The 25,985-nt window shown below is 45.9% G+C and overlaps 1 protein-coding gene across 3 annotated transcripts in view; it reads right to left on the bottom strand.

Moving 5' to 3' along the window:
* ATXN10 (ataxin 10) overlaps nucleotides 1-25,985 on the bottom strand; it is a 214,281-nt gene that overhangs the window by 74,968 nt on the left and 113,328 nt on the right. For 2 of the 3 annotated variants that reach the window (XM_049884658.1, XM_049884655.1), the window contains one exon: nucleotides 1,380-1,436. The exons of the other annotated variant lie outside the window; for it this stretch is intronic. In XM_049884658.1, coding sequence (XP_049740615.1) covers nucleotides 1,380-1,436 — 57 coding nt within the window. The remainder of the gene's footprint in view (nucleotides 1-1,379; nucleotides 1,437-25,985) is intronic. 3 annotated transcript variants of the gene reach the window in all.

Raw genomic sequence — 25,985 nt, 5'->3', positions numbered from 1 at the left:
ACCCTCCCTTTGCCCAGCCTGTCTCCGACTCTCAGCTTCTCGACTTCCTTCCTCAGACTTCTACGCCTTTGGTAACAAGGGCCAAGAGCAAGAAAGCTCGAGTCAGATCCAGGAGCACTGAGCCAGAAGCCTGACACTGCTACCTGCTCAGCCACATGAACTGAGGTGAGTCACCTTGGTCCCACATGGGGAAAGAAAAAAGAAAAAGCTCCCCTGTAAGCAGTGGGTGTCACTGTAGCAGACGGCGAGAAAACATTGTCTTGCGCAATGCCTGGCTTCCAGAATGTATTCAATAAAATGAGATATTAAAATAATCTTATTTATCCTTTTACTTAGGGCATTTTGTTGCATTCTTCGTAAAGAACTTTAAAACTAGCTGACGCATGAGAGAAATAGGACAAGCACAGTGTTACTGGTCCATTACATCATTTCTGTAATTGGCTAAAACGTCCAAAGCTGACCAGGGAGGCGTGTGAAAAGCTATGTGAAAGGTCCCGGGTGTAAGCAGAAGCAGGGGAAAGCGTGAGTCAAGAAGCGGGTTTATCTCTAAGGGACTGGATGTAGATCACTTAGAACCGCCCTCGTCCGGCAGGCTTGTGAAAGCACCACGAACGATGACTTGAGACGGCAGTCATACCAGAGCGGGCTCGGGAAAAAAACGTGTCGGCGGCGGAGAAAACAGAGCAGCCCCAGAAAGTGGTTTTGCACATCTGTACTAACACCCATAGCTCCTTTGTGAACACAAATATCCCATCTGGCCGGTCTTCAACACTATGCATCCCACCTGTGCTACCTGGAGAGATTCCCATCCACGATGCATCATCTGCAGTGTCACACTCCAGTGCCTGGACAAACAGAGCTCAGTCCTGAATACGCTCAGTCTTTAATTTTTAACCTATGGACAGAATTTCAACTGCTCCTTGTCTTATGCCTCCTTGTCATTAGGTAATACAGCCTTGGATAGTGTTTATCAATTCACAGAGTGTTTAAAAAAAAGAGAAAGAAAAGAAATCAGCTTGCTGGAGCTCCAGTCCAGCCAGCACTTGGAACCCCGGCACGCACTGGCCCCTGACCTGAGTGTTCTGAAGGTGTGAGAACTGCACTGAGAGCCAAGGGCAGTCACGGTCTCCACGGGCCCAGGAGCAGGCAGGTGAACCGGGAAACCACCTCCTCCCCTCCTGCTGTGGGCAGAGCAGCCTCCAGGGCCACGGATGCATCTAGACAGGCTGGCAGCCGGCAAAGGCCTGTGGTGGGAGTCACCTGAAGGGGCCGGTGTCTACGACTAAAGAAGGTGCGTTTCAGAAGCACAGCCTAGAGTCAGAACCAGCGTCAGCTCTGGGGAAGAGCTTAAATGGGAAAGGGAACGGAAGCTAACGTACCGGGTGTCTTCTTCCAAGCCACACATTCCACACGTCAAAGCATGGGGCTCTTCCCACCTGTGAAGGGAGGCATTACTGTCCTTACTTTACATGTAAGGACAATGAGATCTGTGAGTGTGGCTCAAAGGCACAGAGCTCAGTGAGTGGCAGAGCCCCGGTCTGTTAAATTTCCAAAATTTACGCTTTTACTTTTCTTAAAAACCCAAATCAAACCTGTTGCCGCTGAGTCATTTCTGACTCCTAGCGACCCTACAGGACAGAGCAGAACTGCCCCATAGGGTTTCCAAGGAGCGGCTGGTGGATTCAAACTGCGGGCCTTTTGGTTGACAACCACACTCTTAACTGCGCCACCAAGGCTGCATTTTTCTTATAGCACCACTCAAACTGCAAGAGAGTATTTCTGGTCTTCAGAAAAGAGAGGATGGCTGACATAATATTAAACGTGCTGAAAACCTGAACGCGTGTAGTTTAGAGTGCTGAGGGCGGAGAAGGGTCACGGAAGGGGCCCAGGAGACAGGCCTGTGAGAAGGAGGCCCTGCTGTGGAAGTGGTCAGGAACAGTGGGGCCACAGCGCCTCGCCTCAGCACACCCAGGAAGCGCCTCCAGCACCAAACCCTCAATGCCGTTTCTCCAGGGGCCCTCGCCGTGAGCGCAACAGGACAGGACAGCATCCATCTCAGGTCCTTTCTCCACAGCTGACTTCTGTTTCTCACACCTGAAAACCTGAAAATCTTCTCATCTGCTACTTAACTAGTCAGCAACGGAGGATTAGTAATAACAACATTACTTAACTAGTCACCTAACAAACATTTAAAAGAAAGCTATTTGTGGCAGATCCTGTGTTCCTGTGTCAGGGATTAAAGGGTGAATCAGACATATTTACCGGTCTTACCAAAGTCAGGGTGGAGATGCACTAAGGGAAAGAGGAGGCTAAAGAGTAGGTAAAAGCCATCACTGAGGTCCAGCACTGGAGGGCAACATGAAGCTCCCTGGGAATACAGATGAGGAAGACCTAACCCGGACAGGGCAGGCCCACCATGGGGCCCTGAACGCCAAGCTCAGGACTGTCAACTTTGTCCTGAAGGCAACAGAAAGACTTTATATAGAGATCTATGTTTAAGAAAAGCATACACGTTCTAAATTTTAATTTAGTGTTTACCAAATTAAGTGCTATGTAAGTTTAGTCTACTATTTGCAGATTTTAAGTAGACAGCGTGCCGAAGCTTTATGTACGTAAGCACTTGTATAACCTCCACCCAGATTAAAACAGAACATTCCAGCAACCCAGGGGCTCCTTTCTGCCCGCCCACCCCCCAGGTCAACAACTCCCTCATGGTAAATAGTCTTCTACCTCGTCCACCTTAGGTTAGTTTTGCCTCTTCTGTGTACTATTCTGCTGTATAATGATAGAATAATGTACTCGTTCACTGAAGTCCCTGGGTGATGCAAGCCATTAACACACTCACTGCTAACCAAAAGGCTGAAGGCTTCAGTCCACCCAGAGCACTTTGGAAGAAAGGCCCTGGTGATCTACTTCCAAAAAATCAGCCAAGGGAAATTCTACAGAGCACATTTCTACTCTGACACACACGGGGTTGACATGAGTCAGGTGCGGCCTCATCCTTTCCTATGGTCTTTGGGTGAAGTAAGGCAATTATTGTCTAAAAGTTGTCTGTCTTGTTAAACTGCCCCTTTCTCAGTCCTCTGGCTAGAAAGGACTGGCTTTCTTGGGATATTTTTTGCCTGCACTACTGTTTACAAGTTGCTTGCCCGCTTTGCCAGTACCCAGTTTTAGAAATACGAGGCCCCCCCCCACAAAAAAAATACCCCAAGGAACTCACCACTGCATTGTTCCTTGGGTCCCAAGGTCCCTAGCTAGTTTACCTTCTTCTCTCCACCTCTCAGAAGCTTGAATTGATCGTTTTACATCATATATGCTTTTAGGTATAAACATTTCCCACAGAGTAATTAAGTCAGACTTATTTCCCAAAGGGAGAGTTTTATAGGAAAAAGGATACTGCACAAATACCACAGAAAAACAGCAGAGATGCCTGTGAACAGCCCAAAACAATGACTCTGATCACATGTTACAAGATGGCCACACATTCCAATGGCAGTCTTACTCTACGAACACCCGCTGCTAGAGAGGTTTCCCTTCCCTTCTACCCTAAAAAAAAAAAATCACAACCCTCTTCTTCCAGTCTGTCTTTAGTCTTCAGAATTCTATTCCAGAATCTCAGAACACTAAAACTGGAAAATGCCTTAGGAGGTGATGTGGTACGACAGAATTATACACCCGTCTACAGATGATGGTTGGCCAAGGAAATTAACCTGATTAAACGCTGAGGAAGCCGATAACTTCTCAGGAAGAGTGGCACCCTGTTAATCCAAGTTCACGCATTCTGTGCCTAGACGCATGCTGCTCTGTGAGGAAGAGGTGGCAGTGTCTTACACTAGAGAAAAACAATACAAAGCTTTGGGGAGTGTGATCAAAATAAGAGAAAATTCAAGAATCACATATACTTAGAGCTGAAAAGACCTAGAAAGACTTGGCCCAATCTCTTTACTTTACAAACAAGGAAATAAGCCAAATTAAACCATTTTCCCCAAGTTATAGCATCAGGGGCTTTTAGGCCCTCTGACGCTCTGTAGCCATTCCACTGTCACGGCTGACTCAATTAGCCCCACCCCTTTGCCATGTGTGCCTAAATACTGCGATGCAAATTTACTCAGGTCCTAGGACTTTTAGCACAAATACTAATTTAACTACATTAACAATACTTAATAGATATAAAGAAACTATTAATTCCACATTTTGAAATATTAATCTTTGTTCTGAAAACATCATCTCTACTTCATAGATGTTAACCAGGGTTTGTGTTCCTGAGTACTTCTGCTCCCTCCTCATACACAGATTCAGAAGTCCAAGGGATCTTGCATCTAACCTAATGTCTAATGAGAACTTTAAATATGGAACGAGCATTAAAACGCCAGGAGTTAATTCCAAGTTCCATAAAGAAATATTAAGAAGTTGGAGGCATCAGACTGGAGACTTCCTGCTCTCATCTTCCCCATCTGAACCGTCCTCGATGCCAAGAACCACCTGTCGGCTTCACATACTGGCACCATGGGACCTTGGGGACACTTTTTATTCACTTAGCAGAGAATCCCAGTTTTCCTTTCTCTTTATTAGGCTAACTGAACCAGATACACTCCCCTTATTACTGCTAGCTATTCATTCCTTCAACAAAAACTTTAGGGATGATAAACATAAGATGGTAACTAGGGTTCCAATCCTGAATTGAGGTTCTGCTTTGTTTCACACGTTAACAGTCCTCTTCACGATGGCCTATGTCGAGCAGTGTTCCAAACGTGCTTTTACAAGCGTAAACTCTTGGAACCCTCCCGGAGCGGTGTGTGCTGTCATAACCCTCATGGCACGTACACGTCACAGACTGTGAGCCCCGCGAGGGCAGGCATCTGTGTCTATTTTGTCCACTGCTGTATTTCCTGAGCCTCAAACAGTGGCTGACACATGCTGTCATTAGGTGCCGCAGCATCACTTCTGCCTCACAGCAACCCTACGCACAACAGAACGAAACCCTGCCTGGTCCTGCACCATCCTCACAATCGTTGTCATGATTCTGCCCACTGTTGCAGCCACCGTGTCAATCCATCTTGTCAAGGGTCTTCCTCTCATTTGCAGACCCTGCGCTTTGCTGAGTATGATGTCCTTCTGACATCACAGTAAGCACATAAGAGGTTCTTTAAATGAACAGATAAGTGACGCTTATAGATGAAAATTAAGGTATGACGAGATTACGGACTGTGATCAAGCCCATGCAGCTACTGAGTGGCACAGCTGAGAGTCAAATCACCGTTTTTTGACTGCGACGTATCAGGCATTGGCACCCTTGTTCTGTAAAGGTCCAGAGAATAAAAACCTCAGGCTCTGCAAGCCATAGGTCTATGTCTCAATTACTCAGCTGTGCTGTCTGGTGTGAAAACAGAAACAATGCTAGAAGAATGGATGTGGCTGTGTTCCAGTAAAACTTGACTTACAAGAGCAGGCCTGCAGGCTGACCCCTGCGTTAAATCCTCACAACAGTCAAGCAAGGTAGACAGGTAAATGAACCAGAGGTTCCGCTACTGCAGGCTTCGTCCAAGGTCACACAGTGGAGGTCAAAGTTCATGCCCTTTCCACCACACGCCATGGTCTCCATGAACGGGGGATTTACAGACTTACCACGCAGTCGGAATTCGCTTTTGCACGTCTTTTTTTTTTAAGCTCTAAGGCAGGCCCTTCCCTCTCATCTGCATTTGGAAGTGGGAACCATGACCTCAGCAGGTTGCCACAGCTCAAGTGCACAGGCAGGTGCAGGGGGTGTGTTCAGGCGCACAGAGTTAATCCAAAATCTGTTTTCACAAGAAAATCTGACCTGACATTAAGCACCGTGATCTGGGAACAATGCAAAGACTCCATCTGGAAGACAGGCAGGGCACGGGATTGGCCACTTCTGTTCTCACAAGGAAAACAGCCACCAAACTAAACACTAACCTGGTTAAACGTGAGGCTGAGCATAGCTGAGGGCATTAATCATCAGACAGGATAATAAAGCGAAATATGCAAGCTCTCTCCCGACTGTTTACCACTTGTATTTTCCTTGGAACAGAAACGCATTTTATATACTATATGAACCTGTGAAAAACACATACCTGGGAAAATATCTGAACACATACTCCGTATCAAGAGTATTAAAACATGAAATAGTCCATCATCCTAAAAGCCTTCTAAGATGACAAAGTTTAAACTGCCACCAGACTCCAGCTATAGTAACAACTATGTAACAAAACCTGAGCAACACTTTCTCCAGCTGGAAGATTACAGGCTAGTCAGTACACAACAACAACAACGACAACATGGCCTGCTGACTGAGGAGTAACAAGGTCAAGACTCAACTGGGAAACCCAAATCAATCAATTTTCAAACTACAAAAGTAGCTTTCCAGTTTATTTAAGACGACTGCTCCTATGCAGGTAAAATCACTCACGGAGAGAGACTGCAAGATACCGATTCGGTGTTGCCCATTACTCGAGTGACGTAAACATTATTTGGCTCAAAAGTTCAACTCAATACATTTATTGAGAACTTACAGGCCAAATGATGTGTGGGAATAATCAAGCTGAGAAAGGCACGGTCCCTGCCATCTAGAAACTTCAAAAACTTCATGTGTCTCAGAATCACTGGCACACAAGCTAATTAGACTATAAATGTTTCCAAAAACGTTAAAAAAAAAAAAAAAAGCAGCAGCAGTGATTATTTTTGGGCAACTGTCATACACCCAAGGACACTCGGCTGCTAACCAAAAGGTTGGTGGTTTGAACCCACCAGCCACTCCACAGGAGAAAGATGTGGCAGTTGGCTTCCATAAAGATTAAAGCCTTGGAAACCCTACGGGGCAGTTCTACTCTGTCCTAGAGGGTCGCTGTGAGTCAGAACCGACTCAACGGCAATGTGTTTGGTTTGGTTTGGTTTTGATCATACATCAAAGGAGCTCTGGTGGTGTAGTGGTTAAATGTTCAGATGCAAACTGAAAGGTCAGCGGTTCAAACCCACCAGCCACTCCAAGTGGCAGTTTGCGTCCATGAAGATATACAGCCTTGGAAACCCTACAGGGCAGTTCTATTCTGTCCTAAAGAGTCGCTATGAGTTGGAATTGACTAGGTGGCCATGGGTTTGGCTTCTGGTTAATCACCGAGTAACCCCGGTGGCATAATAGTTAAGCACTCGACTGCTAACAGAAAGGTTGGTGGTTCAAAGCCACCCAGTGGCTCTGCAGGAGAAAGACTAGCAATCCGCTCCTGTAAAGATTACATCCTAGAAGACCCCATAGGGCAGTTCTGCTTGGTCCTATGGGGTCGCTGTGAGTTGGCATCACCTGGACGGCAAAGGGTCTGGTTCTGGCTTCACATTCACAGCAGCTCCACAAGCTGTGATCTATGTATTACTTCCCTCCATTTTCCAGCTGGGAAAACTGGGCTCAATCCGTCTGCCGCCAATCACACGCTAGTGAACACAGCACCCTCTCACCACTGGCAGGAGCTGCTGCTCTCACTCCTGCAGCAGCAGACAACACAAAAAAACCAGTTAAAGCCCGGGGACAAACGGCTCCGCAGAGCGTCCCATTAACTGGCAAACGGTTCCGCTTTTCTGGAAACAGGAAGAGCCCCAGCGCAGTTCCTGGGAGTTCACTGGCAGGGCCACCCCTGACTGTGCACTGAGTGGGGCACTAGAACCATCCCCCACACTCACCCTCAGCAGTTTCTTTCACACACACTGTGGTTCTGAGAACGCTTTAAGCAAAGACGACTGTTTTGCAAACCCTGTCCAGTGATGGGTGTGTGACCGTGCTTTGCAAAATACAGAGTGCTACCAAAATGTTGGTTATTATTAGTAACAAATCAACGGGCGATTGATGATTAAGGTAAATCATGACCCGCATGTCTCAAGGGTCAGATGAACAAAACAGGAACCAGCACTGAAGCCTTTTACTGGGTGTGTTTTTATTTCTGGAAATACTATCTGGGTTTAACTGTAGGACTACAGGTACAGGATGTAAAAACTGGAGCTCAGGAAGATCACAGATGTGCTCAGGGTGAGACACCAGACCCTGGGCTCTAGAGTCAGACCACCTCCAGCAGTGGGTCAGGTGCAGGCTGGGGATGCCACAAAGCGGCCAGGAGCAAGCCGGATATCAGTGGCCACGGACACCCCACTTCATCTCCCAACCCCAGGTTTCTAGTCGCCAGTAAAGGGATACTCATCTTACCCCACAAGCCTGTCATGAGGGGCTGGTGACATAACAGACTACCAGCTGGAGAAGTATTTGCTGTTGGTGTTACCGTGCTAAATAAATTGCAGACCCAGTTCCAATGTCAAGACATTAAAGAAGAGGCAAAATCAACTGCTGTTTCACAAAACCTCTCTCAATAATATAACTCCAAGTTTTATCAGAAAAAGTCACAGTAAGGAAAAAAGTGCTACCACACAGACTAAAACTGCCCAGAGCATCTCTGCTGGTCACCCAGCTCTAATCATATTTTCTAACATAAACTTCATTTTAATAAAACTGAAACACTACAGGATAATTATTTCCGAACATAATTTAGCAAGCGAATAAGTCAGTGTTTGAACAGAATAAACGCAGTTAAATATTGACTAAATATAAACTTTCAGCAAGGACACACCCCTTCTACAAATCCTCATGTCTGTATTTTCCAACTTAAGTCTTAATTTCTTGCAAAGTCCCAAAGGAGCCGGTAAGCCGAGGGAGCACTGAGGCTAAGAGCCTCAAGTTGAGGTTCCAGCTGTGAGCACAGGGCCTGACCCGGAGCCTGAGAGCTGGGGAGCTGGCTGAGCTGCCAGCTGAACGGGAAGGGCACCCCTCGTGCTGGAGGCCTCAGTGTTCCTTTTTGTGCACGCACCGATGTTCCTCCCTGCCTGCCCCTCCCTGTCCAAGGATGGCAAGGTCTGAGGGCAGTGTTTCGCAGAGGGCCTCCCGGCCAAAGATGGGGCCTCTGGAGGGTGGGTCCTCAGATCTGCTCGGTCAATGAGTGCTTCAGGCGACATACGCCCCAAAAACTCAGGAGGAGCGGGGGAAGGGAAAACAAGCTGAAAACATACATCAGTGTGGCGCCCCCTCCCCTCTATAAAGCCATTTAAGCTTCATTCTCCTTTCCAGGAACGGACACTGAAGATTCCCTGGACTTGGGATCCTCTGCTGCACAACACTGGTGTTATGGATTAAATGGCGTCCTCCCAAAGCTATGTGGTATGTCACTGAGGCCGTGTCCGTGTGGGGTGTGCCTCACACCAGTCACCACTGAGATACAGAAAAGCACAGCAAGCTCAGGGACGAGCAGGTACAAGCCTGGGAAAGAAGGATGTCACGTGCAGACAGATTGCCAAGGAACGTCGAGGAGAGCCTAGAGAAGCTGAGACAAGGATTTCCCCCAGAGCGGACAGAGAGAGCCTTCCCCTCAAGCCAGCACCCTGAATTCCAACTTCCAGCCTTCTAAACTGTGAGACAATAAATTTCTCTTGTTAAAGCCCCCCACTTGTGGTATTTCTGTTAACAGCAGCACTAGCTGACTAAGACAACTGGTCAGGATTTAGAGGGGCAGAGGCATGTCTGGAGGACACTGGGATCTCCCAGAATGGATCTTTCCTTTCGACAAAGTAGTCCTTCTCCCTGTCCTCTAGGGCAGCTCTGACTTTGCCAAGTACGGAGCAGGAGACCCTGAGAGTTCCCCAGTGAACGGCCTGCTCTGGCACTGCCTGTGCCATCTTAACTCTGAGCCTGTTGTATACTAGAAGAGGGAGCAGGCATTCCAGAACCGCACAGCACCTGGTCTCTCCATCCACTAAACAAACAGTCACAGAGGTACAGTGGTCAAAGTCAGCCCTGAAAGCAAGGTAACGTAGGAGACAGGGGACTCACCTGCTGTACTGATGCAATACCGTGGGAAAGGCACATCCCTGCACTGAGCCCTGTCAGAGGGCTCACAGGTGTCTGCAGGCACACACACATCACACAGTGGCATGGCGGTAGCCGGTGCACATAGAACTGAATGGTCCTTTCTGTCCCAAAGGTCACAAGATGTTCTGCTGCTACGGGTTTGCATTCTTTACAACTCAGTTCTACTGACCATTCTCTCTACCCAGAGAGGACTGGGAATGAAAACTGGTCACTGTTAATATTCCAGGAATGAACAACCTTTACACAGAAATGTACCTGTACATAAACTAACCATTTTCTTACCTTGTTCTTCCAATAGTTAGGCTATTTTCTGGGAGGGTGGAGACCAGAGGTTTGTTTGTTTTCTCATCATTTTTAAAATTTCTCTTCCGTTTCTACAATTCTCCAATAGTCAAAGGAAGTTTCTGTTCCCATTCAAACCAGCCCCTCCCCAGAAGAGGGAAGAGGCAGAAATTACCGCAGGGAAATGAAAACTTATGCTCACAAAAACCTGTATACAAAATGTTTGCAGCAGCTTCATTTGTCATACCAAAAGCTGGGAACAACCCAGATGCCCTTCAGTGGGTAACCAGGTAAACAAACTGTGGTCCACTCATCCAAGGGAGCTCTACTCAGCAGTAAAAAGGAACTACTCCTGATACCTGCACCACCTGGATGACTCTCAAAGACACTATGCTGCGTGGGAACCCAGTCCCCAAACCTCTATCGGCTCTTAGTCTTACACCTGCTCTGTGAAACCAATACATCCAGGTACCTTTTATAGAATGGTATTTACAGACTGGCAAAACAGTTGTAGCAAATTTTAACTTTTATTCAACCAACATATTTACTACTTTGTGTTTCCTCAGAAACGGTTTCATATTTTTAAAACTTCACGATGCTCTTTCTGTCCCACTCACAGGGCAGGATTCTACCCATTTCCTCCCTCACTCCCCCATCAACCTAGCATCAAGCAGACAGTGCGAAACACAGTAAAACCTGTGAAAGCCAGAACCCATGTAAGGTGGCAACCTGTTAGAGAAGAAAAACTGAAATATTTTCCACTAATAGTAACAGAAAAGCAGTAAGACTGTCCAAGGCAGAAAATCTGCACGACCCAGGAACACAAGACAGTCCTGTCAAGTTCTGGCTCTCGCAGGTTTCACCGTAGTTGTTGCATCAATCAATGAATGTAACAAAGTGTGCGTGTGTATGTGAGTCCGTTTGTGTGTTTGGTGGGCACCTACCTGCAGGTGATACTCTATTGATGAAGCTGTATTTCAATTCCATAGTGCCTCTCCTTACCCACCAAAGGTCAGGAATGTCACGGGTTAAATTATGGATCCCCCAAAACGTGTGCATTAACTTGGCTAGGCCATGATGCCCAATACTCTGTGGCTGTCCTCCATTTTGTGATTGTAATCTTATGTTAAAGAGGATTAGGGTGGGACTGTTAACACCCTTACCAAGCCACATCCCTGATCAAACGCAAAGGGAGTTTCCCCGGGGTGTGGCCTGCACCACCTTTTCTCTCTCAAGAGATAAAAGGAAAGAGAAGTAAGCGGAGAGTTGGGGGCCTCATACCACCGAGAAAGCAGCACCAGGAACTGAGCACGTCCTTTGGACCTGAGGTTCCTGTGCAGAGATGCTCCCAGACCATGGGAAGAAAGGCTTCCTCTGGAGCTGACGCTCTGAATTTGGACCTCTAGCTTACTGCACTGTGAGGAAATAAATTTTTCCTTGTTAAAGCCGTCTACCTGTGGTACTTCTGTCACAGCAGCACTAGACGACCATGACAAGGAACAGCATTCTTTTACTTTTTAACTTTCTGAATGGAAATTTCCAACATACCCCCAAAGGAAAGAGAGAAGTATAATAAATATTCATATGCCTGTTACCCAGCTTCAAAAATTAACAACATTCTGTCAATCTCATTTCATCTGTCCTCTCCCCAAACTTTCTGCTCCCCGAGTATTCAAAATAAATCTCAGGTATCACATCATTTCAGTGGCTAATACTTCAGTACATGTCTCTAACAGGTTCCACCTCAACAAAAATAACCACAATGCCATTATTTTCCCTAGTAAGATTAACTATAATTCCTTAATTATCAATCACCCAACAGCCAATCCATGCTCAGGTATTCCCAAACATCACAAAAACGTCCTTTTACAACTGGTTTGTTCAAACCAGCACTCAAACAAGGTCAGCAGATCACACTTGACCAACATGTTTCCTAAGCCTTTTTAGATCTAACAACACCCTCCCCCTCCCCGCTCCAGCTCCTTCACTCCGTGGCATTTATTCCTGGAGAAGCTGCCTGTTGGTCTGGTGGGTTTTCTCACTCTGGACCTGACTGACTGTGCCCAATGATGTCTTTAACAGGTCCTTCCAGCCCTTAGGTATTCTTTAAGTTGAAAGTTAGATCTAGAGGTTTGGTTTGATTCAAATGAATGTATTTTGGCCAGAAAACTGGATGGGCGACGCTGTACTCCGTGCAGCAGGACAGCAGGCGGTGCGCACCTGGCTCCTGGCAGTTCTGGTGTCGAGGCCTGAGGCATCCACTATACAGTCCCGTATCATCGACCTTCTATCACAACGGTTTTTAGCAGTTACTGATGGTGGCTGCCTACAGCCACTGTTTCTTTACGGGTTGCAAAAGTGAAACGTTAATTTTCTAATACGACTCCTCCGTTTGTTAGACAAAATTCATCTATGAAGAACTTTCTCTCATCAACTCTTTAAAACCAAAACCCAGTGCCATTGGATCAACTCTTTGGTTACCCTAAAATACAGTTCAAACTCAAAAGGCAGAATAAAAGCTTGATTCTTTGCCTTTATCAATCTTCAGAATACTGAATTGTTGCCCTGGTCATCTTCAAAAGTGATTAAAGAGATTTTTACTTTTCTGGTGTCATTATAAACACCTGGATTTTAACACATTGGATATGTTTCAATTCACGCAGTCATTTTTCTTTATCATCCTCCAACTATCCCATCTTTGGCCAGTGGACAGCCTCTCAAGTGGGCTCTTGTGTCTGGTGCCATAACCCTAGGCAATCTTTGACAACTTCCTTGCATACCTGTATGTCAAGGTGCATCCTGTCTATTTCTTGTCCTACTTCGAATCAGCGAGTTCTCTAAGGGGCCCTGCCCCTTTGAGAGAGAAATGGAATTAAGAAAACACAATTTGGATGTTACACGTGCACATCGTGTTTGGGCCTTTTCAGTGAACAAAACTAGGAAATGTGTACTTTCTATGAAGAAAAAAAATAACTGTGAATTCATTAAGGCTATTTCCCACCGAAGTTTTAGATCGAGGGTTTTTAACTTCTTTGCTCTTGTATTTGTATCTCTTTTCTCCTATGCTGAAAACCTTGCTTCCTAACAGCGTTAACATGATTTGTCTATTCTTTAATTCTAAATACGAAGAGCACAGCATGTACATACAAGTATATAAACGCGCAGATGTATAAAAACGTCAGAATAACCATACCAATACTGTTACTAATAACAGAATGCAGTTTATCATCTCTCTGTGGCTCTTTTTATTCCTAGGACATATCCCACTTGAGTTACGCACTCAAAACATGACGTCTAAAAGTCACTTCAACTAATTCTCTTTCTGAGATATACAGTTAAGACTTCTTTCGAGGATTTTTCTTCTTTTTGATCTAACTTCTTTTTAATTAACTAAAATATACCCATGATTTCCAAGTAAATTCTGGAAACAGAGTGCATTTGGAAAATTCTATTACACCCTGTTCCCTCCTCTTATCTACCCTGTCCCCTTCTTCTAAATCTAATCATTAAAAAATGCATGTGTCTACATGTTTACATTTCTAACCCTGTATTACACAAATGATAGCATCTACCAGTGTTTCACACCTTGCTGCTTCCATGTATCATGTAGAATACTTCACAGAATATATACACATAGAGAGAGAGGGGAGGCTTCTACATTTATTTTACAATGCAATGGAGCATCGTCCATTCACCAATCCCCTACTGATGGATACCTGGGTTGTTTCCAACTTTTTGGAAGTATAAACTATGCTGCAAATAACGATCTTGAGCTAGTCTCTGGGACAGATTCTTAAAAGCAAGATAACTGAGTCAAAGGGTAAATTCTTATGAATTTTGCTGGACATTACCAAATCCTGTTCTTAAAGATTATCCCATTTCGCATTATGAGTTGTAATTAACTGGTTGGTAGCCACCCACCGCCACTACCACCACCGTGTATGAGAACAGCTATGGCCCTAGAGTGTTTCTGCCATGTGGAATTCACTCCAGTGTACAGTGTACAGTGTAAGGGATGAACCTACTTTACCAAAAAATAATATCTACTTGTCCCTATACCATTTATTAAACAGTCTTTTTCCCCACAAAGATCTGAGCTGACATCTTCGTCATACATTAAATTTCTAAAAACACTTAAAACGATTTCTGGATTTTCTATTCTGATCCAAAAGCTTGTCTGTTTGTACATGTACCACTACGGTTTTTAACTGTGGAAGCTTTATAATTGTCTTCATATCTGGCAGAACCAGCCATCTTTTTCCCCCCAGGGGTTTTTCCGGCTATCATTGCTCATTTATTCTTCTAAATAAACTTTATAATCAACTTATCTAGCGCCAGGAAAAAAAAAAAAAAATCCGAGCGTATTATCAGGATCATATTGAATTTATACAGCAACTGAGGGAAAAATGACATCTGTATAAGATTGAATCACTCCATCCAAGCCCATGGAATGAACACGGGCAAACCTCAAGCAAGATGCTTCCTTCACAGTAGTGCCTCCGTGAAAACAACCACTAATTTCAAGATAAGATTAAGATCTGCAATTTGCAGAAATAACTGACGTATGAGGAGGGATTTACGACACGCTGTTTTAGGTACTATTGAGTGGGTTCCAACCCAGAGCGACCCCATGAACCAGAGAATGAAGCGCTGCCCAGCCTGCGCCATCTTCGCCGTCATTGCTATGCCTGAGCCCACGGTTGCAGCCATTGTGTCAACCCATCTTGTTGAGGGTCTTCCTCTTCGACTTTAACAAGTATGTTGGCTTTCCCCAAGGACTGGTCTCTCCTGATAGCATGTCCAAAGTATGTGAGATGAAGTTTCGCCATCCTTGCTTCTAAGGAACATTGTGACATAACACATTTTCCAAACCTTCGCACTATAGACGTGAGCAGCCAGCAGGAGATGAGGCAAGCCCCGCGAACACCTGGAGGCGGGGCCCCGTGAACACGCGGAGTCAAGGAGCAGAACAGCAGCATCGAAGGAACAAGCCCAGCATGACCCTCTGGAGCAACTTATCGCAATCATGGGTGAGGTTTAGAGAAATTAAAATGCTTCCAAAATCTTTGAAGATAAACTTGTGCACTGCTGAATTATTCCTTTTTCACAGCCCCTGGCCAAGCCGGCATTTACTAAAACGCCTCCCAGGTTTCCCCAGCTCTCCTCTCCCCTCCGCCTTGGCTTCTATGCCTGTCTTACTCCTCTCTGCATTTCTATCTATTACTGCAACCTACTGCTTTTTATCATCCTGCCCCAAGTCAGACAAGCCTTCTGCCCCTGCTCTGGGAAGCAGAGTGCTCCAGGCCTGGCAGAGTGATGGGAGGGTTTCCTTCTTTGATTCCCTTATCATTTCTACAAGGCTCACATTCCTTTACACTGCTTTCCTGCAGGCTCACTTCTCTAAGCTGCTTCATTAGGATTCTGGCAATGCATTCTTATCATCTACCAAATGCAAACTTTACCATATGATCCTTTCAGTTGTGTAAAAAAAAAAAAGGTAAATATGGTTACTAGAAATAGTCAATCAAACCAAACCAAACCACTGCCGTCAATTCAATTCTGACTCGTAGCAACCCTACAGGACAGAGTAGAATTGCCCCCATAGGGTTTTCAAGGAGCAGCTGGTGGATTTGAACTGCCGAGCTCTTGGTGAGCACCAAACCACTGGACCACCAGGGTTCTAAGTGATGGATAAACAAGTAGTACACACAAAAGACTTAAAGCAGTTCATAATAAAAACCCAATAAAGTTGAAAACGGCCGTAAGTTTCTATGGTGGCCAGCACACTAGTGATGGGTCTGACATTACAGGTGTTTGACACCGAGGACTCAGGAGAATGTGTGAAGACCTTCAGTGCCTGTGAACTTTCAAACAACTATACGGCTTACTACACGTATGTGCGGTTTTGCTTCATACAGACAGCCTTGTTCAAACACAGCTTTGAATAAATCCCCTGCTTGTTTAAAAGCTTGTTTAGCTCCTCTTCACCAAAGCATGCAAGGGTTTCAATATAAAAAAACAGAAAACCGTATCTTGGCTTCAATCTATCCACAAAGGATGATGGAGAATAAAAAATCAACAAAATTGCCACTGGTTAAAGAAGGGATACTCAACAGCAAGTAATCTTTTGAAGTCTGAAGAGACAAGGCAAAACGAATCTGCATCAACCAAATGGAAAGGCCATGTCTGTTGAGAGTTCACAGGCCCCGGTTTGAAGGATGCACAAAGAGGGGGAGTTGTAAACATTCTGTATGAAAGAGTTCTCCCTGAGAAAAAGCCTCCCACCAATCCTAACAAATGGCCTGAGTCTGTACTGAACGGCAAAGTGGGAGGACGACGGCCATGAGAAGTCTCAGAGCAGGCTTCAGGCTCTGCTGAGCTGGGGCTGGGGGCAGGAACTCTGGCCCTGAAAAGGCAGAACTTCCTCTGAAATGGGATGAAAGAGGGAAGATGACTCAGTGAAGAGGATCTGGCTTTGAAGAGAAAGCAAGGTTCTGAAGTTCAGGCCAGATGACTTTAACACTGAAGTAAGGTGCTCTGCACAAAGAGACAGCCATCTGGATTACTTGTAGAACTTGAGAAAAGAGGGAGATTTGAAGCGAGCATCACAGGATTAAAGATTAAACAGAAGGACTGCCAGAAAGGTCTAGGAAAAATTGGTTGGCAAAATTTTGGAATGGAACACAATAGTCAGGTATTACTACCTCCAATAACACCTGGCAGCCTGAGAAGAGAAGCAACAGGCTGCCTGGAAAACACAGGGGAGGAAGAGGTGGTAAAGGACCAAAGCCACTGGCATCTCCCACCCTTCAAAGGCTCCTGACAGCACTTCTTCACTCAGTAAGTCTGCCATGCGAGGCTACTGAACAGCGAGGAGGGTAAGAGGGGTCCTTGCCTGCCCTGACTGTACTTCCATTCTAGAAGGTATGTCAGGGCAGAGAGCAGACAAAACAACATGCACATAAATACACGGTATGACACAAAGCAGTAAGGAGAAAACGGAAGCAGGGCACTGGGGAAAGAGTGCCAAAGGAGTAGAGGAAAGGTGGGGATGTGGGAGGGAGCTATGAGCTTATACCAGGGGGCAAGGTCACCTTAAAGGCCTCTGATCATGTGAGCCAAACCCTGAAGGAAACTAGGGAGTGAGCCATGCAGCTCCCTGGGAATCAGGTCGAGAGAAGAACAAGGAGAAAGGCTCTGGCATGGCAGCGTACCTACTGTGTGCGAAGGACAGCAAGGTCGTCAGTGTGGTTACAGCTAAGTGGGCCAGGGGGGTAAAGTCCAAATCGCTCAGCTGATTCCCCAAGGCCTTCCATAATCTGGATCAAAGCTTTATTCTCAACCTTATCTCTTAGGGAGTTCTCCTAAAACGATCTCCTTTTCCGACAGTTCCTTCCTTGCTCCCTTCCAAATGCATCCAGCCTATCCTCTCAACCCTGCACCCGAGCCTCTCCAGCCTGAGGACGCTCGCCCCAGGTTTTCTGCTGTGTCCCCCCACCTAAGTTATGATGGTGTGGGAGAGGGGAGGATGACAACAAACAAGGACATTTTCTAGGCCTCTTCCTACACTACAGGCTGGAGCCACAAGCCTGGCTCCGAGCGGCATGCGTCGTAAACCCCTGGGGATCTTGTTAACATGCAGACTGTAGTTCCTTGTGCCTGCAGTGGAGCTTATGTAGTTGGTCCACCATCTACACCTGAGGAGCAAGGGACTACGGCAAGGATGGAAACAGACCCAAGGGAAGCCAAGCAATGCTTGCCTTCTGTACCCAAAGGTGCAGAGGGAAGTCACCTGTCTGTGGCAGGCTCTCAAGCAGGGAAGTAAAGGCGGCCACCTGGGGTCATAAACAAAAGGAGAAGGAAGAGACAGGAGACTAGGGTACCTGAGCAGAGGCAGAACAAGAGGCAAGGTGGCCTCTGAAGACAATGGCTCCTGATGGCTTTAGGATTCCAGAGGCACTTCAGCTCCTGCACCATGAGTCCATGTTCTTGCTACATCCTTAAAATATATACTCTGGCCCAACTTGTCCTGAGCCAACTTGGAAGCAACTAGAAGGAGGAGCCCTGACCAGACCAGGAGTCTATCTGGAAGTTATCTAGAAAAGGTCAACAATTTCAAGAGGGCACACTTGATTACTGCTGAGCCAATCAGGGTGAGAACACTATTGTATTCAAGAATAAGTATAGTTTATAGGCTAGATGAGGTATTTGAAGAATACACACACACACACACAGAGAACAGTATTAAGCAAATCACATTGAATAGCCAAAAGGATCTTATCACTTATGTTTGTTTCTAACTGAAATAATCTACTTTATCTGTTATCTATCCACTTAATCCGTTTACAATAACCAACAGCCAGGCACTTCCCATAGCAAGGGGAAGCATCCATCAAATACCTGAGTAACCACACTGGCTCAGGCCCTCTGGTACGCACTGTCCATACAGAGAAAAATACGCTAAGCTACCTGTCCCTCGAGAAGAAAATACAGACTAGGCAGGGGAGAGAGACAAAGGGGAAATAATTACAACAGCCTCAGAAATGACATGACAAAAGCCAGTACAGGGTACAGAGGAAATGAATTTACTTTTTATCTGTAACTTCAAGTCTTTCGCTTCACAAACCGAAGTCACACGGTAGAGCTGCTTTCTAATTTTCCTCTGTTACAAGTGTAACATTATCTTTTATGGCTCATTTTTGATTCTCAGTTGCTTAAACCATAAAGTAAAGTAAAAACATGTTTAAATAGGAAACTTTTTAAAAACCAGAAAAATGTGGGAGTCAGAAACTCTTAAAGGCTTACCTGGTCCATTCACCTGCTTAAGGTTAGGACCACACCCACCACATCTCAGACAGATGTGGTTCTTTAAAAAGCCATATTACACCTTAAAATCCAGTTAAATACAGTTTTGACTTGACTGCACTTATATCGCCCTCTTCTTTTTTAGCCAATAACTTAGAAATAGCTCTATCACAATGACCTAATTTTTCAACTTTAATTAAAGACTATTTACATAATCAACTTTTGTTATTCTAATGTATGTAATTTAAAACAGATTTTTATGCGATTACTAATATGACTAGGCAAAAGGGGGGACAGGTGTGTGATTAAAAAACACAAGAGCAAAGCATTGTATAAAATGTTCTAGTCACTGGATTCAGAATATTCAAAATGGAAGGCAGATAAAAAACATTCTTCTGGCGCATGCAGCACCATAAGCACATCGCACCCAACTTCCATCCTTTCACACTTGTTTGATAGCCATTAACATTGAATCCATCAGCACTCTGACACCTGCTCTTCCTGTGAAGGCTGGAGGGAAATGACAAGCAAGAAAACGCAGTGTTACGTAACAGCTCAGAAGAGCTTTATGGCAGAAAAATAACAACGCCGAAAAATATTCCTCTCTTCCTCCTTTAACATAAAAATGTAGAGAGTACCCACCACGGCCAGGCACGGTGCTACAGGCTGAGGACAGGGCAATGAGCAAAAAGCCATGGGGCTTAGCGCCTTGTAGTATTTGAAATGGCGTTTCAACCTCTGCTCACAATCTCCAATGTAAACACACTGAGATACTGACACAGTCCCTGAAAACGTTAAGGCAGTGATGAAGGGGCGGCTTCTTTTCCAAAAGACAAAACTGATCAAGTGCGATGGGCCCACCAAAGGAAATGCTCCCCCGCCCGCATTTCTATCTTTCTCAGATGTCTGTCTCCTGGTTCTGTCCCTTCATTCCAGTCTTATCACCACATCCCTGCCCAAGCCTCTAGCTCCTCCTGCTCAAGGCTTCTAACTGGTGTCTCGCCTGCAGGATTGCTCTGCACCTGATCGGCACCCTCAACGTCTTAGTCATCTAGTGCTGCTATAAGCACACGTGGATGGCTTTAACAAAGAGAAACTTTCTCTCTCTCAGTCCAGGAAGCTAGAAGTCCAAATTCAGGGTGCCAGCTCCAAAGGAAGGCTTTCTCTGTCGGCTCTGGGGAAGATCCTTGTCATCAATCTTCCCCTGGTCTAGGAGCTTCTCGGTGCAGGGACCCAGGTCCAAAGGACAAGGTAGTCTCCTGGCTCTTGTTTCTTGGTGGAACGTGGTGTCCTGCTCTGCTCACTTCTTTCTTTTATATCTCAAAAAAGACTGACTCAAGATACAACCAGGTCTTGTAGATTGAGTCCTGCCTCATTAATATAACTGCCTCTAATCCTGCCTCACTAACATCATAGAGATAGGATTTACAACACATCGGAAAATCACATCAGGTGACAAAATGGTGGACGATCACACAATACTGGGAATCACGGCCTAGGCCAGTTGACACACATTTTTGGGGGGATACAACTCAATCCACAACACTCATCCTCCCATCAGTTAGGAAAGACTAGTTTATGCTGCAATAACAAACAACCAGCAAAAAGCTGAATAACAGAGTTTCTTTCTCCCTCACACCTCTTACACCTGCTTGATCCGGGACATGTTATTAACCTCTGGGCTCCTCTCAAGAATGTGGGAAACGCATCAAGAGGAGTGACTGAGGTCAAAGATGAGTACGCAGAACTGTGCCTGCTGTTGAATGATTCAGGGCCACCCAGGCGTGCAGAGGAGAACCAGGTTCTCGAGATCTCCTGGAAGCAGGTGGCCAGCCCTGTCTTCCCAGGGGCCACCTGATGGTTCTGAACTGGCCAACCTTTCACCCAGTAGTCGGGTGCTTGTCCGTTTGTGCCAATGACGGTAACTACTGTTGCTGCTGCTCTAGCTGCTTCACAGCAGTAGGTTGTCTTTTTTTTTTTTTTTTTTTTTCCAGTAGTAGTAGTATTCCCAGGAAGCTTCTGCTGATACTCCCGAGTCTTGCTAAGAAGCCCCAGTGACCACTCCCCTTTCTGGGGAGAGCAGACAAAGGTAGTTCTCTGTTTAACTGTCTGTCTCAATATTAGATCAGAAGCTACTTGAGAATAAGGACTGCATCTCAATCTTTGAACTTCAAAGCTTGAGAGAGTCTGGCACACAGCAGGCACCCAATGAACGCTCACTGAAGGAAATAATGTGTAGTAGTAACTTCCGCAGCCTGAACAAGCCCCCCCCTTCCCGCGCTAAACAGGGCACGATGTTATTGAGGACACACTCACAGGTGCACCTGGCCTGCAACCAACTCGACAAAAAGCCTGCGATCTGGGTCAAGACAAGCTTGTGTGAATGGGAAAATCTCGCTGCTTTTAAGGCCCAAGAGCCACGCCACAGCTGTGCCAGGACCCCCAGGAAGTAGGCAACTGCTCACAGGGAGGTCTAAGCAAAGAAACGTGGATGAGTGAGCACAAACTTATCCACACCACAGGAAAAGAATCTAAGATTCCGCCCTGTTCCTCATGCCTTAATTAGGGCCATTATTCCCCAGCACGATGCTGTACTAGCATATGAAAGCCAGCCTCAAAACAACGGACTTCCCCAGGTGATGGAAACGAATTTAAGGAGCCTCCGTTAGGAATCTGTGCATGGACTTTCCCAGGTGATGGAAATGGACATCTCTAACGGGTGCCCAACCTCACGGGCTGCTCGTTAGGAATCTGTGCATGGACTTTCCCAGGTGATGGAAATGGACATCTCGAACAGGTTGCCGAACCCTACGGACCGGACCGGCTCGTTAGGAATCTGTGCATTTTCTGCATGTAAATGACCGAGAGGAGCCTCTGTAGTCCTTTCCAATCCACGGCTCACTTAGCCAGGAGGTGAGTGTGGCTCCTTCCCCACAGCTGGAGCCTGGGGAAGGAAAAGGGGGAGGGGGGGGAGGGAGGGGGGGAGGGGGGAGGGAGGAAGAGGGCTTACGAACCGCGAGGGGAACCTGGCCTCTGCTGACCCCATAACTGAATACCGCTTATCCTGAAAGTCTGTTCAGTGTAAGCTCCTGGTGGGAAGCCTGGCTTCTTGCTTCACGCCACAGGAAGAGCAGGGAGTCCTCTGCCCGGCCCCCCCACAGCACCCCCACGTACTGCCTTCTTGTGGTTTGGGTGCTGTGGGTTCTGAATCATAGCAACCCCATGTGACAGGGCAGAATTGCCCCACAAGGTGTTCTCAGCTGTCACCTTAACAGAAACAGACTGCCAGGGCTTTCTCCGTGGAGCCACTGGGTGGGTCCAAATCACCAACCTTTCGGTTAGCAGCCAGGAACTTAACCACTGCGTCCCCCGGTTTCCTACTGCCTTCTTACCTCTATTGTAAAAATACAACTTACCAGATCGCCTTAGAATCTTACTTTTTAGCACCTTCCCTCCCCGCCACCCTGCCCTCCCCGTGTTACTCAAGGGCAAGGATCATTTCCTTCCGTCTTATCTCCAGCACCTAGCATAGTGCTTGGCACCCAGCATGTTCTTGATTAATGTGTTTCTCTGGCAATAGGTTTTCAAAGTTACTTTCAAAGGTAGGAAATGTACTGCCTTTAAATAAGAATGTTACTTCTAAGCAATGTCTGAATTACATTAAGTCTTGCTACTCTGTAAAGATTCACATCTCTTCTTTTTGGATCGACCTGAATCCTACTGCCATGATTTATAAGTCCATAAAAGCCATATATTTGCTAGGCAGAAGAGATGGCAAGCCTGGAATGCGTACCACAGCACTAGAATTCTTGTTATCAAGACTGCTGATGCCGCAGGCTCTTAGGAAACGAGACGTCATGTGAAGGTGAGCATCAGGCGCTTGCCCTCCAGATAAAATATTACATGTTGCTTTATCATTTCAGACCTTTAAATTGTAGCTCCTGGCACTCGGCTGTGAGCGTGTGCACACGTGTGCATGTGCCAGCACATGGGCCAGTGTGTGTTTAAATGAATGCCTGGCAACCTAAAAACAACACACAACATTTCCAAGATAACCGTCCAACCAGGACACACTCCACTAACCTCGCACTTCCACAGTGGCGGGTTGTTATGATAACACATCAAAACAACCTTGAAATTAGGTGCGATATTCCTTAGGAAGCTTCAGGTTTTGCAGATCAAGCCATAAACATGTAATGTCATATTACAGAAGTAAAACCGGTCTTTCTGAGCTTTTATATGACTCAAAATGGCTGAGAAACCAACGGTCTATTCCATGCTTGAGCTTCTGCTCCAGAGCCGACAGCCCCAGCAGGGAGACTATCACCTGGGCTACAGGGGAGGGAAGGGAGCCGGTGGCAACTTCAGGGGCCAACGTCAGCCAGGAGGACCAGGAGGGACGGTAGGAATGGCACAGTGCCCTCCAGAAGGGAGCCACTTTCTAGTGACAACTAGCAAATTCAGCCTCTGTTATGAATTCCGAAGCATCGGTCTGAGTTTGCATTTGTGCAGCTTATCTACAAGGCTGAGCTCTGTGTTCTCCTCTTTCACCATTTTACATAAAATCGACAAATACTGTACATAGTAAAAGTCAAATAAATGTTAACGTAATAAGCGAAGCCTAAGTACAGCTGTGTGGAGAAAATGTATCAGCCATTAACTTTTTAATAAGTCCAAGTGGAACAGTTTCTAAAAATAACCCTTAAAAGAGAATAAGATATTAACTGATTTACATGAGAATTCTAATCACAATTCTGACTTAGTAACTAAAATTTCAAAACAATTTGATTTATAAAGTCAGTACACTCAAAACTGAATCCTATGTGCATGTGGAAAAAAAAAATTGTATCCTATCCATGCTACCAAAGCTTATACTAACTGGTTCTGTTCTTCTAAAATGGTTAGGAATGATTCTTCAGGATTAAAGAGAATACGGACAGGGCGGCTCTCCTTGTCCCTTCAATATGCTGAAGCACCCCCTCCTCCCCCTCTGGACACCTTCCCCAGGGGTCCTCGCAGGAGAGCAGTAAAATGCTCCATCTGGCCAAAGGCAGGCAGGGCTGCTCCCTGACTGTTCCCAGGGGGGACCCCACGGGGAACCTTCAAGGAGGAGGGCACTCTATGCTCACCACATTTCTACCTAAGCTGACACTGCCACTCTCTGCCCTAAAGCTCAACGGCTGTTTGGTTTTGTTTTGTTTTTTGGTTGGAGGAGGGAGGAGGGTGTAGCTGAAAGCTGCAGGGTTGAAATTCCAGCAGGCAAAGGACACACCCTCTCCCCTCCCTGCTCCCAAGGCCTGCCAGTCGGATTCTTCCTGTCAACACCCCCACCACCCACCTCCTAGCTCAGCTTCCCCAGCCCTCCTCCTCCACACCCCCCAGCCCCCAGGCTGTCTGTTAGGGAGCGTCAGGTGCAGACCAAAGCAGTTCCTGGCCACGGAGAGGAGGGGGCTCCGTTTGCTTTGGAAAACATTTGAAACTACCTTTTTCGTCTGAGTCATAGTCCTCACTGTATTAGCTTCCTCTGGCTGCCTTAACAAAGCACCACAAACTGGAATGCTGAAAACTGGGGGCTGTGAGTCTGGAATCAAGGTGTCATCAGGACCGCAGTCCCTCCACAGTCTCAAGAGAGGATGCTTCCTCCTCTCTTCCAGTTTCTGGTGACCCCAGGTATTCCTGGGCTTCTGGCCTCATCACTCCAATCTCCGCCTTCGTCCTCAGATGGCAGTCTTCCCTGTGTCTGTCTCTTTTGTCCGTGTCTCTTCTCATAAGCCTACCGCTCAGATGGGATTAGGGGTCCGTTCTACTCCTGTATGACCTCATGTTAACTAATGACATCTGCAAAGACGCAACTTCCAAGCAGGACACCTTCACGGGTACAGGGCTTAGGACTTGAACCTATCTTTGAGGGACACAGTTCAGCCCGTAACACACATATTGGTTCTCTCTTAATTTCATGCACTGACCACACAGGACTAAAAAGATGAAAACTCAATTCCAATCCAATTCTTGCCAACTCTGCCAAGTAAATGATTTGTTTTCAACTTCCTCCTGAATTTTTCCAGTGGGTAAATTCAACAGTTTCACTAAAAAGAAACCAGTGAATAGCTACGAATCATTCTCAGAAATTAATGTCATGTTAAACCAATTATGCAAATATCTGAGAGGAACATGAACTGAAGCGCCAGTTGCACAAGGATTTGTAACATAACATGTACAAACTGAAAATGACAACGGCAGCAACGCAGCCACGCGCGCACACATGTGCACGCACACAGCTGGCAGGGGGGAGGGGGTTCCTGCAAGTCTGAGCAGGGGGGTCTAAAACGCTGCCTAAAAGCTTCCTTAGAAAACTTTAATCAAACAAACACTAGAAATATCCATAAAAAGTTCATCACAGGGGTTTTCTTTAAATGCGGTAATTTATTATTTTTTTTAATGATTAAAGAACACATATCTTCTCCGCCTAAGTGAACATATATATCAGTAGATAAAATTTTCCTTAACAAAGATTCCTTTTTGAAAATGTCAGTCATTCAAGTCTATGCTCAGAATATTAGTTCCTTAAAAATAACCTGGATAAGCGATGAGAATCACGTTTTAAACTTAATTTACAAAAATCACCTTTACTCCATCTAGAGCACAGTTCTACTCTGACACACACAGAGTCAACATGAGTCAGAATCAACTTGCCAGCACCTGGCTTTGGTTTGAATGTATACTGTACTAGAGTATAGGCTCCCTTCTAACAAACAGAATGTGACAAAAATGGTGGAATGTGACCTGTGAGAATCAGTCATGAGGTACACTGCAGCTTCCATTCTGCTCTTTCCCTCTTGGGTTACTCACGCTGGGGAAAGCCGGCTGCCATACTGTGAGGACACTCAAGCAGCCCTACATTGAGGTTCACGTGGCAAGGAGCCAAAGATCTGCCAGCAACCCGTACTACTTCACCGGGCACATGAGTGCCACCTGAGCA

Source organism: Elephas maximus, chromosome 4, assembly GCF_024166365.1.
Source record: "Elephas maximus indicus isolate mEleMax1 chromosome 4, mEleMax1 primary haplotype, whole genome shotgun sequence".
NCBI classification, from domain to species: domain Eukaryota; kingdom Metazoa; phylum Chordata; class Mammalia; order Proboscidea; family Elephantidae; genus Elephas; species Elephas maximus.
The sequence above is the reverse complement of the archived record's forward strand: the minus strand, read 5'-3'. Positions and strand labels throughout refer to the sequence as shown.